This window comes from Mustelus asterias, chromosome 10, assembly GCF_964213995.1.
Source record: "Mustelus asterias chromosome 10, sMusAst1.hap1.1, whole genome shotgun sequence".
Taxonomy (NCBI): domain Eukaryota; kingdom Metazoa; phylum Chordata; class Chondrichthyes; order Carcharhiniformes; family Triakidae; genus Mustelus; species Mustelus asterias.
Window position 1 is genome coordinate 53132096 of NC_135810.1, and position 17339 is coordinate 53149434.

The 17339-nt window shown below is 42.7% G+C and overlaps 1 protein-coding gene across 1 annotated transcript in view; it reads left to right on the forward strand.

Moving 5' to 3' along the window:
- The first annotated feature begins 7429 nt into the window (after nucleotides 1–7429).
- LOC144500022 (uncharacterized) overlaps nucleotides 7430–17339 on the forward strand; it is a 166556-nt gene continuing 156646 nt past the window's right edge. Inside the window, exon 1 of the mRNA XM_078222770.1 lies at nucleotides 7430–9953. Within this exon, the coding sequence (XP_078078896.1) occupies nucleotides 7497–9953 (2457 nt within the window). The 5' untranslated portion in view covers nucleotides 7430–7496. The remainder of the gene's footprint in view (nucleotides 9954–17339) is intronic.

Consider the following 17339-nt stretch of genomic DNA (forward strand, 5'->3'; position numbering starts at 1 on the left):
TCCACAATTGTAGGAAAATGTCCTTCTGGTTATTCTTATAAGGAAAGGTTCAGTAGAGATGTGCGGGGGAAATGTTTTACACAGAGTGGTGGGGGTCTGGAATGCACTGCCAAGTGAGATGGTTGAGGCAGACATGTTAGCGACATTTAAGACTTATCTGGATAAACATATGAACAGCTGGGGAATAGAGGGATACAGACGGTTGGTCGAGATAGAACAACGTGATCAGCCCAGGCTTCGAGAGCCAAAGGGCCTGTTCCTGTGCTGTACTGTTCTTTATTCTCCAGCTTCCGAGTAACCCGAGATCCCATTGTAATTGTAATGAACATTTCAGCCACCTGAACTCATCAATACCATATGTCCCATGTAGACCTCACCCCTCCCAATCTTGAGGATCTGTACACTATCATATACCGAGGACAACGCCCCACACACACACACACAAAGTTTGACTACCCCCTCTTTATCATGTTTTCCTGATTTACAAGCTCCCCTAACCGTACCATCTGCAACTCAGTACTGAGCCAGACAAGCCTATGGCCACTGATGGTAAGACCATGTTCATGCCCTGCATACTAAGCCGTACCTTATCCAAATTGAGCACTTAAACTTTGTCCCTCCCTGGGATAGTACAGTAATGTACATGTCTTGCATAGTGCTGTAGCCTGGTCCTGGAAGCCTCAAGACTGACTTTAACATCTCACCGAATGTGAGGTCGACTCAGCCCAACAACTGTTTTTCATTTCTCACCTTGATCCCCTAGCCCTGACTAGTGATTATGACTTTCTTTCAAGGAGCTCTCCACTTCCTCTTTATACTCTCCCAGCCCCCACCTCCATTTGTCACTGTGCGATCTATCTCACCAGCCGCAGCCCCCCCCCCCCCCCCCCCACTCCCACCGCACCTCTCTGGTGTCTGTGTCTATTCCCTCCCATTCAAACACTTCGATCTCATCCACCAGCTTTGTGTCTGCATTCTAGTCTTCCACATCAGGCTCCAGCTTCCCCACACTCAGTCTCCCCTCTGCCTGCCATTTCTACCCACCAACTCCACTACTGCCCATTGTCACTCATGACTCCATAATCCTTCCCCCTCCCCGCAACTCCCAAACGTATCAATGCTGTTCTCTGTCTTGTGCTGCAGCCCTGACTTAGCCCTGCAGAACATGCCCTCCTGGAGTACGGAGAGTGTCAGTGAGCAGAGTTACCCTGCATCCCCCGCCACTCTGGCCTCACTGTTATTGGTAAGAATCTGGAGTAGTGCTGCTGCAAGTAAATTATGAATGTTGCAGTCATCTCAAAAGCACGAGCGATATGAGGCCCAGCAGCTGCATGCCACTCATTTCCAGACCTTGTATCGACCAATCTAATTTCTCACTAACGTGATGCAAGATTAGAAGGTGGAACCAGCAAATAGACTTATATTGAGTATTCATGACATGGTAATGTACCCAAATGGCATTCCTGTCATGGATCAGTGGGAAACCCAACTCGCCATTTGTCTACCATGAATGCGGCGAGGGGAAATTTCCAAATTAATTTCCTGCCAGAAATCTGATTTTCGGCTTCTCTCTGTATTTTCTGCTCCTGCCCAACATGAAACCCGCCACAGGCAGGACCAGAAAATTCAGCCCTATGAAACAGAGTGACAATCTACTAAATCTTGTACTTGTTCTTTAAAATGTACATTTGTGAGAAGTTGCCTGTATAACATTGTTCTGTTAATATATATTGATGAGATCATTTGAATTATTTTTAATGTGTTGACTTGTATGTATTGCAACTAAACAGAAAACAACGTAATGCAAGAGAAGAATTTGACAAGTCAAAGTTTGAAGAAGGTGAAGGAGCACTAAATGAAAAAGCATTACATCAAAGCTCCAATGAGATACCTTTACGTGATCATCATCGCCATTGCGGCAAGGATACATCCCTTCATTCATTTGGCTCAGTTACATCTGAAAAATTAAGTTACAAAAAGTCCAGCTCAGTTTCTGATACCTCTTCTCTTAACAGTGCTTTAAACGGTGGTGGAAAGAGCTGTATCGCCTCATCAGACTTGAAACAAAAATGCTCAGAACAGAATTTGTTCGAAAACTACACCTCGATTGGAACAAACACATCTGACCAGTTCTCTTCTGAAGAAATATGGAGGATGACTCTGAGCATTACATGGCGAAGTACTGATGAGCAGTGCACAGTTACTAGTAACACAATGGACAAATATTGTTCAGGACCAAGAAGTAAGACAGCACTGAAAGAAGCTGATTCCAGGAGTTACAAGAGTGAGAAATATTCTGTATCACCGTCACAATTTAGAAAGGATGAAGCACTTATGTCAAAGATAACAGGTGGTGAGGATGCCAAAATGGCACGTTCACGATGATCAAGTCCTGAGTCATCTCTTAATTACAGTACACAAACAATCAAAAGTTCTTACAATGCTGAAACATCAATGAGAAAAATACCATCCGTCAATATAAATAATCTGGCACCTTACTTTACATTACAAAGCCAAGTTTGCGACCCACTTTCTCCAGTGCCAACTCCTGGTTTTGAAACCATTCCATTCTGCAGTCGTGACGGTTGTTTCTCTTTTGCCCGTTGTTCAGATATTCAGTGTCCTTCTGAATCATCTAGGTCTACAAGTACGAGCATGAATACTGAAACAGGAAATGCACATGTTACTGTGTATGAAACCTTCAGTGAAATAGAAACATCAGAATGCATGCCATCCTCCTGTCCAACATCCCCACCAGGCCAGACCTTGCTTGCCTCCACAGCAATAATTGACAAAATAAAAAGCGAGCCAGTACAGAATGATTTTATAAACAATAATTACACTAATGGTCTTCATGGAACAGTCTTCCCAGACTCAGAGACAAAACAGATGGAATCATTAGAAGTTCCTAACTTAAAGAACCAGCTACCTTTGTCTGAAATTTACCATTTGGGAGAACATGAAAAATATGCATTGGCAAGCAATACTAATTTTCATGTTTATCCACGCATTCAGAAAGTTGCTTTGCTGACCAAAGAAAATGTTGAAAAATTTGAGTTACTTCAGCTCAGAAGAAAACTTCATTCTGTTTCAACACCAGTTACTGAAGAGTTGGAAATTGACAAAAAAATTCAGGGAGTGAATGGAGAAGTTCAGCAAATGGAAAATGCGAATGATCAACCAATACCTTCAGTTACTCCAAGCTTACCTAATAACCAGGTTGGTACTCTTGAGCTGAATGTTGCTCAGATGGCATTAGAAGGTCAGTGGGGATTGCCATTTATGCATAAGAAGTCACTTTCACTGATACTGCTTTCACTGTTACTGAAGAGTGCACGGGAGGTTTAAAAGAGTGCACGGGAGGTTTAAAAGAGTGCACGGGAGGTTTAAAAGAGTGCACGGGAGGTTTAAAAGGCAGTCCCCACTATCTAACGGGCAGCATTGGGAGCGGGCAGCGGAGTGAGAGGGAGCTGAGTGAGAACTGAGGGGCTTTGGCTCATCGGGCTTAAGCAGAAAGGGCGAGCAGGGGTGAGTTTCTTATTTTTTTTATTTATAATTTACTTTTCTCTGTGTACCTCGGAAGAAAGGGTGAAATATGAGTGTAAAGCCAGTGTGGTGCTCGCAGTGCAGTATGTGGGAGGTCCTGGAGGCACCTGGCCTCCCGGACATCCACATCTGTGAGGGGTGTGTCGAGCTGTGGTTCCTGAGGGCCCGTGTTAGGGAGCTGAAACTGCAGCTTGACGATCTTAGGCAGGTGAGGGAGAATGAGGAGGTGATAGACAAGAGCTATCATCAGGTGGTCACACCAGGGCCACGGGAGGAGGCCAAGTGGGTGACAGCCAGGAAGGGTAAAACACGGGTGATTGAGAGCACCCCGGTGGAAGTGCCCCTACATAACAAGTACTCCTGTCTGAGTACTGTTGGGGGGGACAGCCCATCTGGGGGAAGCAGCAGTGGCCGTGTCTCCGGGGTGGAGTCCGGCCCTGTAACTCAGAGGGCTAAGGAAAGGAGGAGGAAGGTGGTATTAATCGGGGACTCGGCAGTCAGGGGGACGGACAGGCGATTTTGCGGAGGCAGGCGGGAGTCTCGCATGGTGGTCTGCCTCCCTGGGGCTGGGATCCAGGATGTCGCTGGGCGAGTCCCAGAAATCCTGAGGTGGGAGGGAGAGGAGCCGGAGGTAGCGGTACATATTGGTACCGCTGATGTGGGTAAGAAGGGGGAAGGGAACATGGAAAAAGAGTATAGGGAATTAGGGAGACAGCTGAGAAGGAGGAAAGCAAAGGTAGTAATCTCGGGATTGCTGCCTGTGCCACGGGAAGGTGAGGAAAGGAATGGAGTGAGGTGGAGGATGAATGTGTGGCTGAGGGAATGGTGCAGGGGGCAGGGATTCAGGTTCCTGGACCATTGGGACCTCTTTAGGGGCAGGTGTGACCTGTATACTAAAAACGGGTGGCACTTGAATCCCATGGGGACCAATATCCTGGCAGGAAGGTTGGCTAAGGCTACTGGGGAGAGTTTAAACTAGATAGGTTGGGGGGAGGGGATCAAAGCGATGTGACTGAGAGTGAGGAAGGTAGCTCGCAAACAGAGAAGGGTTATAGGCAGTGCAAGAGGGCAGGTGGACTGGGAACAGAGAAGGGGAGAGGTCAGACCATAGGATTGAGAGGTGTCTACTCTAATGCCAGGAGTATAGTGAATAAACAACTAGCAAAAGGAGGAGAGGGCTTGGGAGATGTTATCCTTACCTAAGAAATCATGCATTGAACTCATTGGAAAGGATTTGAAAATGCCAGCCCTTCTGGAACCTGACATTTATGACTTGGAATTTAATTTGCAAAGGAGGATTGGAATTCATCAGTGGAGACCAATATTAATTAAGGGGGTTAACCTCATAGATTCTGTTAATGTGAACATAATGAAGTCACTTTCAGAACCATTCAATGAAAGCCATGTATTGATTATTCCACCAGTCTCCATTTTTAGCACTAAGACATTGGTTAATTTAAAACCTCAATCTCTTGATAAGAAACAGGCTCCACCATCTGTGACCCAAGCAATGGATTCTAAACAAATTAATTGTTTTGATGAGATCAAAACAGACAGAGCTGAATTTAGAACACAACAAAAAGCAAGTAACAGCCATTCATCAATTCAGTTTCGTAAATCTTGCAGCACTGACATAGCCATGCCGATAGAGAAGGTTCAGAACATTACAAATGAATCTGAAATGTACGTTGCTGAGGAACAGTTTGAAATTCCATCTGATATTCAAGAATCAGTCAGCAGTGTTCACCCAAATGAAATACCTTTAATTAACTTTACTCCTCTTGATAGAAGAAGTCAGAGGCCAAGGCCGCGATGTGTATCATTTATTGAGCAAGCTGCTGTTGATTGCTTGGAGATGAAATTAAAGCAAAGACTTATTTCCCATCTCTGGCAATCTCCAATTTCCTTTGAAAATTCAGTGAGAAAGGTGACTCCTAAAGAAACATTCACAACCAAGGCAAATGATGCCCAAATAAAGCCAGTTCGTGTGGAATCAGTTTTCATTGATGACAAAACAAGGGACAATCTTGAATGGCATGTTACACAGGGCCAGCTCAAACACAACTGGGATTTATCCACAGATTTCCAGAAGCCAGCAGAAGCATCCCTTTCTTCTTCAGTTAATTTGATTTCTTCACCGCTAAGTCTAATTGATACAGTTATTACCTCCGAATTACCATTCGTAACTCCAGAACATAAAAAAATTGAAAGAAATGTGAATAGAAGAATTACAAGTAATAGGTGGAGTTCCTCCAGGTTTGTCCAGCAAACCTTAAATGGTTATAACGTTCCTGCACCGCTACAATCAAAAAGCACTGATAGAAATAATTCAGTGTTCAATAACACTGATATATCATATTCTTCTAAAATCATTCCCTATCAGGAAAACATGCTTCAGAATGAAAGCAAAAGCATGCTTCTGTCACTTGAACGTAATCGTAGGAATGGAGAAACAAAAAAATTAAAAGAGGGATTTGCTGTTACCAGCTTCAGGCCAGAATATGAAAATAAATTAATTATGTGCTTAACAAAACAAAAGGTTGAAATGAAGCTAAATTGTTTACCAAATCCGGTATTGGAATCGTATAATGATTCCTATTTTCTAACGTCAAAGAAACGTTTACCAGTATTGATTAGAGTTGGAAAAGGATATAAAAAGTCAAGGCCATTGTATATATCTTTTATGGAACATGATGCCGTTGATCGATTGGAGGTAAACTTAAGCCAAAAGCTTATTTCAAGTTTGTTGGGATTCCCAACTTTATATGAAAAGTCCTTGGAAATAATGATCCCTAAAGCACCACCATTACCTCCACAACTTAAGACACGTGCAACTAAAATAGAACCCACCAGTACAGAAACTACTTTCCTTGAAGATAAGGTCAGAAACTATCTGGAAAGGCACGTTATACAGATTAAACTTCAGTTTAATTGGGGTCTACCAACAGAAATTCAGAGATCAAGAGATGCACTCATTCCACCTGCACCAAAATTGATTTCTTCCCAGCTAAATCCACTGCCTTGTTCACAGTTAGCTGTTGTCCTAACTGAACTGACAGTTATAAGTGATAATCATAAGAAAATGTTGGACTGCAATATGAAGAAAAAGATCATTAATAATAGACGGGGTCTCCTTCCCAATGTTGTGCAGAGATCGTTAATTAATTTCATGGATTTTAGTTTAATAAAAGTTCTCATTGCCCATTCAGACATTATAAAAAGAAAAGCAATGTCTGTCAGCAGCGATCATCATAAGGAGATACTGCAATACACCCCAAAATTGCCATTTCTAAAGAATAAAAGTAGGAGGAAAAACATAGATCTCAAGAAGATAGAACTTAAAGAAGTGTTCATGTGCATAGCAAAACAATGTTTAGCCATTAAAATGGATTATCTTCCTAATATAGTAAAAGAGATGTACAAAGTCACATATCCTTTCGAATCAAGAAAAGATTTACCAAAATTAATTACATTTGGCAAAGGTAATAAGAAACTACGGCCATGTTATATACCTTTTTTTGAGCAGGAGGCAGTCGATCGCTTGGAGCTGAACCTAAAGCACAAACGGATTTGCCATCTCTGGGGGCTTGAGACATTACATGCAAAGTCATTACGGATGATGATTTCTAAGGTACTACCTGTTCCTCCAGTAATCAAGGCAACTGACGCTACAATACTACCTACGGCTGTAAAGACTTCTTTTATTACTAATAAAGCCAGGTTGATTTTAGAGTGGCACATTACACAAAAAAAAAGATAAATTTGAATGGCATGTTACTCGAAAGAAACTTCAACACAATTGGGACAAGCCATCATATTATCAGAAGTCAGTAGAAGCATTCATTCCAGTTGCTCCAAAGTTGGTTCCATCTCGGCTGAGCCCAAAAGCTGATTCTGTTTTGGTCATTACTCTATGTGAGTTGCCATTTGTAGATGTTGAAATTAATAAAATGTTGGAGCTGAACACCAGAAAAAAAACCATCAATCAAAGGTGGGGTCTTCCTAATTTTTTTCAGTCATCTTTAAGAAAATTTGTTGCTTCTGCACCATCAATGAATGATATTATGGAGTCAAAAAACATGGCAAGAAAGAAACCAAAAGCCAATAACATTGAAATAGAGAATAATGAAATGAGCTTTCAACAGAAAATGTTTGTACAACCACAAAGAGAAAAGACGTTCTCAGTACAATACAGAACAGGTAAAAGGAATTCAAAAACAGCTAAATTAGGTGAGCAGTTTGTCTTTGCTCATCTGAAACAAAAAGTTAAAAATAAACTGGATGTATGCTTGATGAAGCAATGTCTAGAAATGCGCATGGACTGCTTGCCAGAAAGAGTGAAGCAGTTTTATAAAGTCACCTATTATCCGACCTCAAAGACATCATTACCACAGCTAATTGTACCCAGAAATGGATTCAAAAAGCCAAGAGCAATGTATATATCTTTTATGGAACAGGATGTTATCGATCACTTAGAACTTAATTTAAAACACAAACAGATGACCAATTCTTTGGGACTTGCAACTCTGTATGAGGAATCAGTGGAAATGATGATTCCTAAAGCACCACCTATGCCACCACCTTTCAAGATGAATGGAGCTCAAATAGAGCCTGTGGGCGTGGAAATTAATTTCTCCAATGATAAAGTTCGAAAAGACCTTGAAAGGCATATTACACAGAAAAAGCTTCAGCAAAAGTGGGGTTTACCACTACATATTCAGAGATCACAAGAAGCTTTAATTCCACCTGCTCCAAAACTAATATTATCTGAGTTAAATCCCCAGCCTAATTTTGTGACTGTCTTTGCCCCGCCTGAGCAAACGTTCCTTCACAATGAACATAAAAAAAGACTGGAGTTCAATCTGATGAAGAGAGCTGTAAATCAGAAATTAGGCCTACCCAAGCTCATTATGTCATCTTTAAGTAATTTTATGGCTCCTGCTCCATCAGTGAAGGACTTCATGCTACAAACTGAAATAATTAAAGACAAGAAAAAATTGAGCAACACTCCCATTGAAAAGGTAAAGAGTGATCTGTTTCCTCGAGGCATATTTCCACTGCGCATTCGAAGAAAGATTTTGTTGCCACAATCTAAAAGAAGTAGTAATAACAAGACATCAAACAAAATAGATGATTTTGCTGGTCTGAAACCAGCACAGAAAGATAAACTATGTATATGCTTAACAAAGCAAAGCCTACAAATCAAAATGCACAGTGTTCCAGAACTCGTAAAACGTTTGTACAAAGATACCTATCCTGTGCAATTAAAGAAATGTCTTCCAAGGCTAATTACACCTGGTGAAGGATTCAAAAAGCCAAGATCGTTGTATATATCTTTTATCGAACAGGAGTCTGTTGATCGTTTAGAATTCAACTTCAAGCACAAACAGATTATTCATCTCTGGGCACAGGACACACTGTATGAAAAGTCAGTCAAAATGCTGGTTCCTAAAGGACCAAATGTGTCGCCAATACGTAAATCAAGTGGAGTTCAAATTGTAACTGTAGGTATGGAAACATCTTTCATTAACAATGATGTTAGAGACAAAATGGAATGGCATATTACGAGAAAAAAACTAGAGAATAATTGGGGCTTTCCATTACATATTCAGAAATCAATGGATACATTTATTCCATCTGCTCCAAAATTGGTTTCCTCTGAGCTAAAGCCACATTGTATTCATGATATAATTGTGACATCAACTGAACCACTTATTATAAGTGCTGAAGATGGAAATAGATTGGAAATGAATACAAAGAAAAAGATCATAAATCAAAAATGGGGTCTCCCAAATCTTATTCAGACATCCTTGAAGGACTTCATTACTCCAACGCCATCACTACAAAGTGACACATTACAGTCAGGAAGCATAAAAGGAAGTAAAACATCCACTCACAATGTCATAGATCTTAATTCAAAAATTACTACAGGACACAAGAAGGAAAAGTTCCCTTCACTGCTTTGCCAGAAAGTTTATAAAAGAGCAAACTTTAAGAAGATAAGTGCATTCCCAGATTCTTCCAATCTCAAATCAGAATGTAAAGATAAATTAAATATGTGTTTGTTAAAGCAAACTCTTGATATTAAAACACATAATTTACCTGACATTGTACAGGGATTTTATGAGCGTAGTTACCCTACAGCAGCAAAAAAAGAATTACCAAAACTTATGTTTCCAATGAAGGTTGCAAAAAACAAAGACCATGGTGCCTACCATTTATTGAACAACGTTGTCTACCTGATACGCTGCAGGAAAGGATGTCCCGGGGCATGGTACATTGGGGAAACCATGCAGACGCTACGACAACGAATGAATGAACACCGCTCGACAATCACCAGGCAAGACTGTTCTCTTCCTGTGGGGGAGCACTTCAGCAGTCACGGGCATTCAGCCTTGGATCTTCAGGTAAGCGTTCTCCAAGGCGGCCTTCACGACACACGACAGCGCAGAGTCGCTGAGCAGAAACTGATAGCCAAGTTCCGCACACATGAGGACGGCCTAAACCGGGATGTTGGATTTATGTCACATTATCAGTAACCCCCACAGCTTGCCTCCTGGACTTGCAGAATTTCACTAGCTGTTCTGTCTGGAGACAATACACATCTCTTTAACCTGTGTTGAATGCTCCCTCCACCCACATTGTCTGTACATTTAAGACCTGGCTGGCTGTAGAGATTTGCATTCTAATCAGTATTCTGTAATTTGATTTCTATGTCTGTTTGCACTGTTTGAGAACAGATATCCACTCCATCTGACGAAGGAGCTGTGCTCCGAAAGCTTATGGTATTTGCTACCAAATAAACCTGTTGGACTTTAACCTGGTGTTGTGAGACTTCTTACTGTTCTGATAACAGCCCAAGACTGCAGTGTGTTTTGATATGAATCATAAGTCACTACCCAGGGTGCCAGCCTGGTGCGGAGGGGGGCGGGTCGGGAGGATGACTTCCTCGTGAACCTGCTCCTGGGCCTGGCAAGGCGAGCTATCAATAGATCCAGGCAGCGGGCGATTGATGGGGTCGTCCATCCCGACTCTCTGCCCCTCTAACGCGGCTATATTCATGGCCAGGTGTCCCTGGAGAGGGAACATGCAGTGTCTGCGGGTGCAGTTGACGCCTTCCGTGCCCGCTGGGCACCGCAGGGGCTGGGGTGTATAATAGACTGCGACAATCACATTTTAATTTGATGTTTGCAGTTTTCTTTTGACTTTGTTTTTTGTTCGAGCTGCTGCCCCTCCTTTTAGGGAGCTGCTCCTTTTAATTTTGTCCCTAAGTTAGTTTGAGTTTGTTTATTTGGTTGGTACCAAAAGAAATACCCAGGTGCCAGACAGTCCAGGACCATAAGCATGTATTTATTGATAATATAGCTCTGTGTATGTGCCATATTAATGATTGGCTATTGTAATTAGGCAAGTGTAGAGTTGTTGTAATTGGTTAAACACACTGTGGGAAATGAAAGAAGTGATCAGAACTATTAGTTAGGATTGGATATTGATTACTTTTGAATGAGTGTGCAATCTTGATTTATGCATGTTAATTACTTGCAGCTGAGCCTAAAGATATAATTACCATTGTATTCCTTTGTTCTGGGGATCAGTAGACCACATTGTGGAAAGCTGTTTGCTGAGCTACAGCTTGAATAAAGGCCATTTTAAAATTCCAAAAAGCTTCATCTGGTGTCTTGAGGGGAGTGGAGAATGGAATAGCTGAATAGTTTGTTTCTCTCCCTAATGCAAGATGCCCAAATGGCAAACATATAGTCATAATGACATAGAACTTGACCTCTTGAATTCATGATGGCTTTTGTAGTGTTCAATTGTTTTATTAATTTTCAGTGACCCCCAAGTTCTAGATTCCTGCATAAGAAGAAACATCCTTTCCACATCCACCCTGTCAAGATCCCTCAGAATCTTATCTGCTTCAAATAAGCTGCCTCTTATTCTTCTAAACCCCTGCAGACACAAGCTGAGCTTGTCCAACCCTCCCATTTCAAGTATTACTTCATCAAACCTTCTCTGAACTGCTTCCAATACATTTACATCCTTCCTGAAATAAGGAGGCCAATACTGCATATAGTGTTCGAGATGTGATCTTACCAATGCCCTGTACAGTTGAAGCATCACATCCCTACTTTTGTATTCAATTCACCTCACACTAAACAATAACATTCTATTTGCTTTCCTAATTACCTGCTGTACCTGCAAATTAATCTTTTGTGAATCATGACTAAGACACCAGATTCCTCTGTATCTCTGAGCTCTGCAATCTCGTCATTTATGTACTATGTTTCTTTTTATTCGTCCAATCAAAATGAACAATTTTGTATTTTCCCATATTGTACTCCATGTCAGATCTTTGCCCACACACAAACCATCTTTATCTCTTTGCAGCCATCTTATATCCTCCACACATCTCACTTTCCTACCTACCTTTGTATCATCAGCATATTTAGCAACCATACCTTTGGTCACTTCATCCAAGTAATTTATACAAATTTTAAAAGCTTGAGGCCCCAGTACTGATCCCAGTGGCACACCGTTCTTTACATCTTACCAACCAGAAAATAACCCATTTCTGCCTACCCTCTGTTTACTGTGAGCCAGCCAATTTTCTATCCAAGCCAATATTTAACATCACTTCCCTCCTTACCCCCACCATCACCTTTTATTTTCCGCATTAACTTTTAATGTGACACCTTATCAAATGCCTTCTGGAATTCTTAGGTTCAGTATCCACCGGTTCCCTTTTTCGATGGATCATATTCTGCATGGAGGTTGGTCACCAGTTGAGTGCCCCAGGGATCTGTTCTGGGAACCTTACTCTTTGTGATTTAAAAAAAATAAATGACCTGGATGAGTAAGTGGAGGGATGGGTCGGTAAGTTTGCTGATGACACAAAGGTTGGAGGTGTTGTGGATAGTGTGGAGGGATGTGGCGGCACGGTAGCACAGTGGTTAGCACTGCTGCTTCACAGCTCCAGGGACCTGGGTTCGATTCCCGGCTTGGGTCACTGTCTGTGTGGAGTTTGTACATTCTCCTCGTGTCTGCGTGGGTTTCCTCCGGGTGCTCTGGTTTCCTCCCACAGTCCAAAGATGTGTGGGTTAGGTTGATTGGCCAAGCTAAAATTGCCCTTAGTGTCCTGGGATGCGTAGGTTAGAGGGATTAGTGGGTAAATATGTGGGGGTAGGGCCTGGGTGGGATTGTGGTCGGTGCAGACTCGATGGGCCAAATGGCCTCTTTCTGTGCTGTAGGGATTCTAAGATTCTAAGATAAGATGTCAGAAGTTGCAGCGAGACATTGATAGGATGCAAGACTGGGTGGAGAAGTGGCAGATGGAGTTAAACCCAGATAAGTGTGAGGTGGTTCATTTTGGCAGGTCAAATAGGATGGCGGAATATAATATTAATGGTAGGACTCTTGGCAGAGTGGAAGATCAGAAGGATCTTGGGTTCTGAGTTCATAGCACGCTCCAAGCAGCTGTGGTTAAGAAGGTGTATGGTGTACTGGCCTTCATCAATCGAGGAATTGAGTTTTGGAGTCATGAGATAATGTTGCAGCTATATAAGACCCTGGTCAGACCACACTTGGAGTACTGTGCTCAGTTCTGTCTGTCTCATTACAGGAAGGATGTGGAAGCCTTACAAAGGGAGCAGAGGAGATTTACATGGATGCTGCCTGGGTTGGGGAGCATGCCTTATGAGCATAGGTTGAGTGAGCTCGGCCTTTTCTCCTTGGAGAGACGAAGGATGAGGGGTGACCTGATAGAGGTGTATAAGATGTTGAGAGGTATTGATCGAGTGGATAGTCGGAGGCTTTTTCCCAGGCCAGAAATGGTTGCCACAAGAGGACACAGGTTTAAGGTGCTGGGGATTAGGTACAGAGGAGATGTCAGGGGTAAGTTTTTCACTGAGAGGGTGGTGGGTGCGTGGAATGGGCTGCCAGCAACAGTGATGGAGGCGGATTCGATAGGGTCTTTTAAGAGACTTTTAGATAAGTACATGGAACTTAGTAAGATAGAGGGTTATAGGTAAGCCTAGTAATCGCTAAGGTAAGGACATGTTCGGCACAACTTTGTGGACTGAAGGGCCTGTACTGTGCTGTAGTATTTCTATGTTCTATCCACAGCACATCTTACTTCATCAAAGAACTCTAATAAATTGATTAAACATGGTTTCCCTCTCTCAAAATGTTGACTCTGCCTGATTACCTGGAATTAATCTAAACGCCCTGCTTTAATGTCTTGAATAATAGCTTCTCACTTTTTCCCTGTGGCAGATGTTTGGCTAACCTGCCTGTAATTTCCTGCTTTCTGTCTCCCTCCCTTTTTGAATTCACTATTTTCCAAATGAATGGAACCTTCACTAAATGTCGGAAAATTAAAACCAATGCATCACTCATCTCACTAGAAATTTCTCTTAAGATCCTCGGATGAAATCCATCAGGACCCAGGGACTTGTCAACCGCAGCTCCAGCAATTTGCTCAATGCCACTTCCCTGGTGAATGTAATTTTCCTGCATTTCGCTCTCCCTTTATTTCCTGATTTACAGCGATATCTGGGATGTTATTATTTTATTCTCTATTGTGAAGACTGGTGCAAAATGTCCATTCAACTCATCGGCCATCTCCTTATTTATCATTATTAATTTTCCAGACCCATTTTCTATAGGACCAATGCTCAAAGTTAACTCCAAATATTTACAGAGAATCTTCATGCTTTGATCTTATTTGCTCGCTTTTTCTCGTACTTTTTTCCCTCCTTTATTAATCTTAATCATTCTTTGCTGTGTTTTATATTCTGTCCAATCTTCTGACTTCCATCTTGTGCAATCATATGTTTTTTCTTTCAGGTTGATCCTATCTTTAACTTTTCCCCTTGGAATTTTTATTTCTCATTATAATTTGTCTATTCTGTGTATTCTGAGATATTCTTTTAAATGCCTGTCACTGCGTCACTATTGACCTATCCCTTAACCTTATTTACAAGTTCATTTTAGCTAGCTCTGTTTTCATGCCTTCATAATTGCTTTCACTTGAGTTTAAAATATTAATTTTAGACCCATTCTCTCCCTAAAACTCAAAGTAAAATTCAATCCTTGGGCCCAATTCTCCCAAAAAAATACTAAGTGCTGAATTGGCGGGAACAATGATGTAAATAACGATTGTTTTTCGAGTGGGAGTTCAGACTCGAATCTCCCACACTCTGTGCACTGCAGAGGTCACAATCGTGAATATCATTAAAAGCTCGGGGGGCGGGGCCAATTCACGTCAGAGTCGGACAGTTCCAGGCCTCTGTGCATGCGCAGGGACCCCGATCTGTCAGCCTCCCATTTGCTGGCCAGCTCGATCGCTGGCCAACATGGGACCCTCACAATGTTGCCCCCCAACACTCCACGGCCTGATTGCAGCCTCCATGAACATTTCCGGGCCAGCTTCAACTTTCCCCAGTCCGGGAGCACCCCAATCTCCAGACCCCTCCCACCCTGACAGACCACCCCCCACGGGAGGCAGACACCCCTGGGAGGCAAACACCTCTGGCAAACCACCCCCCTCCAGCCCGCCCCAATCACTGGCCTCTCTCCAGTCCCAACCAGATTCCAATCCAGAGTGACAGTGGGACCCTCGCCAACCCCTACCGATGGTCCCGCCCACAATAGGCCCCAACCCCTTGGCACTGCCCCATTCCTGGTGGGTAGTGCCAAGGTTCCCCCTGGGCAGTGCCAGGGGGAAGAGGCTGGCACTGCCAGGATGCCCATACCCAGGGAGCATCACCCCCTGCCACCAACCCCAAGGGGGCCCTGATTGCCTCCCCTTCACTCCAGCGGGATCTCTCGCAAGTTCCCCGAATGTGGGGAGCTACTCTAAACCCCGCCGAGTGAAATGTGGTGTGGCGGTGTGGGAGATGCTATTGGGCCCGGAGAATTCAGTCCCGGGCCCAATAATGACATTTAAATTACATTAAAAAGATTAAAATCACTTACTTGGTGTTCCTGCCGGTTTCCAGCGTGGTCTCAACTGCACCTGCTCTCCGGCGATGGGAGACGCACATGCATTCCCATGAAATGGCTGACGTGCCAAAAAACTAGCTCATTGCGATGGGAGAATCGGGCCCATTATGTTTGCTGCTACCGAGGGGGCCTTCACTATGAGGCCATTAATTAATCTTGTCTCATAACACAATATCCGGTCTCGTGTGGACTGCTTTCTGGTTGGCTCTTCAATGTCTGCTCGAAGAAACTCCCAAAAACATTTGCTGAACTCCTCATCTGGGCTACCTTTGTCCACATGATTTTTCCAGTCAGTGTGTAAATTAAAATCCTCCATGATTATTGTCATAACTCCCATTATTCCTTCCTTTATATGCCACTCAAGCATGTGATTACTGTTAAGGGACATGTACACATTTATTAGCTTTCCTAATTACTTGCTGTACCTGCATATTAATCTTTTGTGATTCATGCATTATGTCACCCAGATCCCTCAGCACCTCAGAGCTCTGAAATCTCTCACCATTCAGATAATGTGCTTTTTTTATTGTTCCTTCCAAAATATGTAATTTTACATTTTCCCACATTGTACTCCATATGCCAGATTTGCGCTCACTCCTTATGTTCTCTTCACAGCTTCCTTTCCTATCTATCTTTGTGTCATCTGCAAATTAAGGACAGTAGAAATACTCACTCGGTCTTACTTACCAATGCTGCCTGCTGTTCTTCTTTCTGAGGAAAGGTAGAAAAGGAAAGGAGCACATTCTGTCATCTTCACCAAATTCCCTCCATCCTGTGAGAAAAAAACAACGAATCATCTCCATTTTAAATGAGAAATCTCTTAATTTTAAACTGTGTCCCAGTTCTAGGATATTCTTTGAGAGGAACCATCCCAGTATCCGCCCTGTCAATTTCCCTTGGAAATTATTCATTTCAATAAAATCATCCCACATTCTTCTAAACTCCAATGCATACGTGCCCAACCTGTCTAATCTTTCCTCATAAAATTTTCTATTCTTCCTGCCAAAATGGACAGCCTCATATTTCCTACATTACACACCATTTGTCATTTTTTGCCCACTCACTTAACCTGTTGATATCCCTTTATAAACGCTTTGTATCCTCCTCACAACTGTTTTCCTACCTACCTTTGTATCATCAGAAAATTTGGCTCCAATACAGTTGAACTTTCCTTTTAAGTCCGAAGTAGTTGAGTCCCAGGACTGACCCCGCAACACTTCACTAGTCACAGTTTGCCAAACTGAAAATGGCACATTTATTCTGACTTTCTTGTTAATTAGCCAGTCCTCTATCGACACTATATCAGTCGCAACACCATATACTCTCGTCTTGTCATGTCATAACGTCATCAGCAGGAGCAGATGATAGAGGCAATGTCTGATCTGGCAGTGCCTATCAAAGGACAGAGGAACGCTCCAGCCAAGCTCAACCCCTGGCTGGAGATGCCGAGCCTCGAGGGCCACAAATAAACAGGTGCTTGTGGACCAGCAAAGGAAATGTGTGACTGTGTGTCAGAGTTCCCTGAGGCAGTGCTGACCCTCGCATGGGAATGGACTGCCCATGGAATGCTGAGATGAATGTGGCACTCATTGCAGCTCAGAATGAACCCCACTATAAATCCCATTCCCTCCCTCTCTCAGCACTCCCAATCTGAGAGATCTGCTAAAAGTATGGTAGGTCATTGACCATGCTTGACTTCCTCTTTTCTGATTCCCTTTTTAATGTCTGTTGCTATAGACAATAGCTCATCAGCTTCCATGAGGTGCTGAGCCTGTGTACGGCCCATGGGC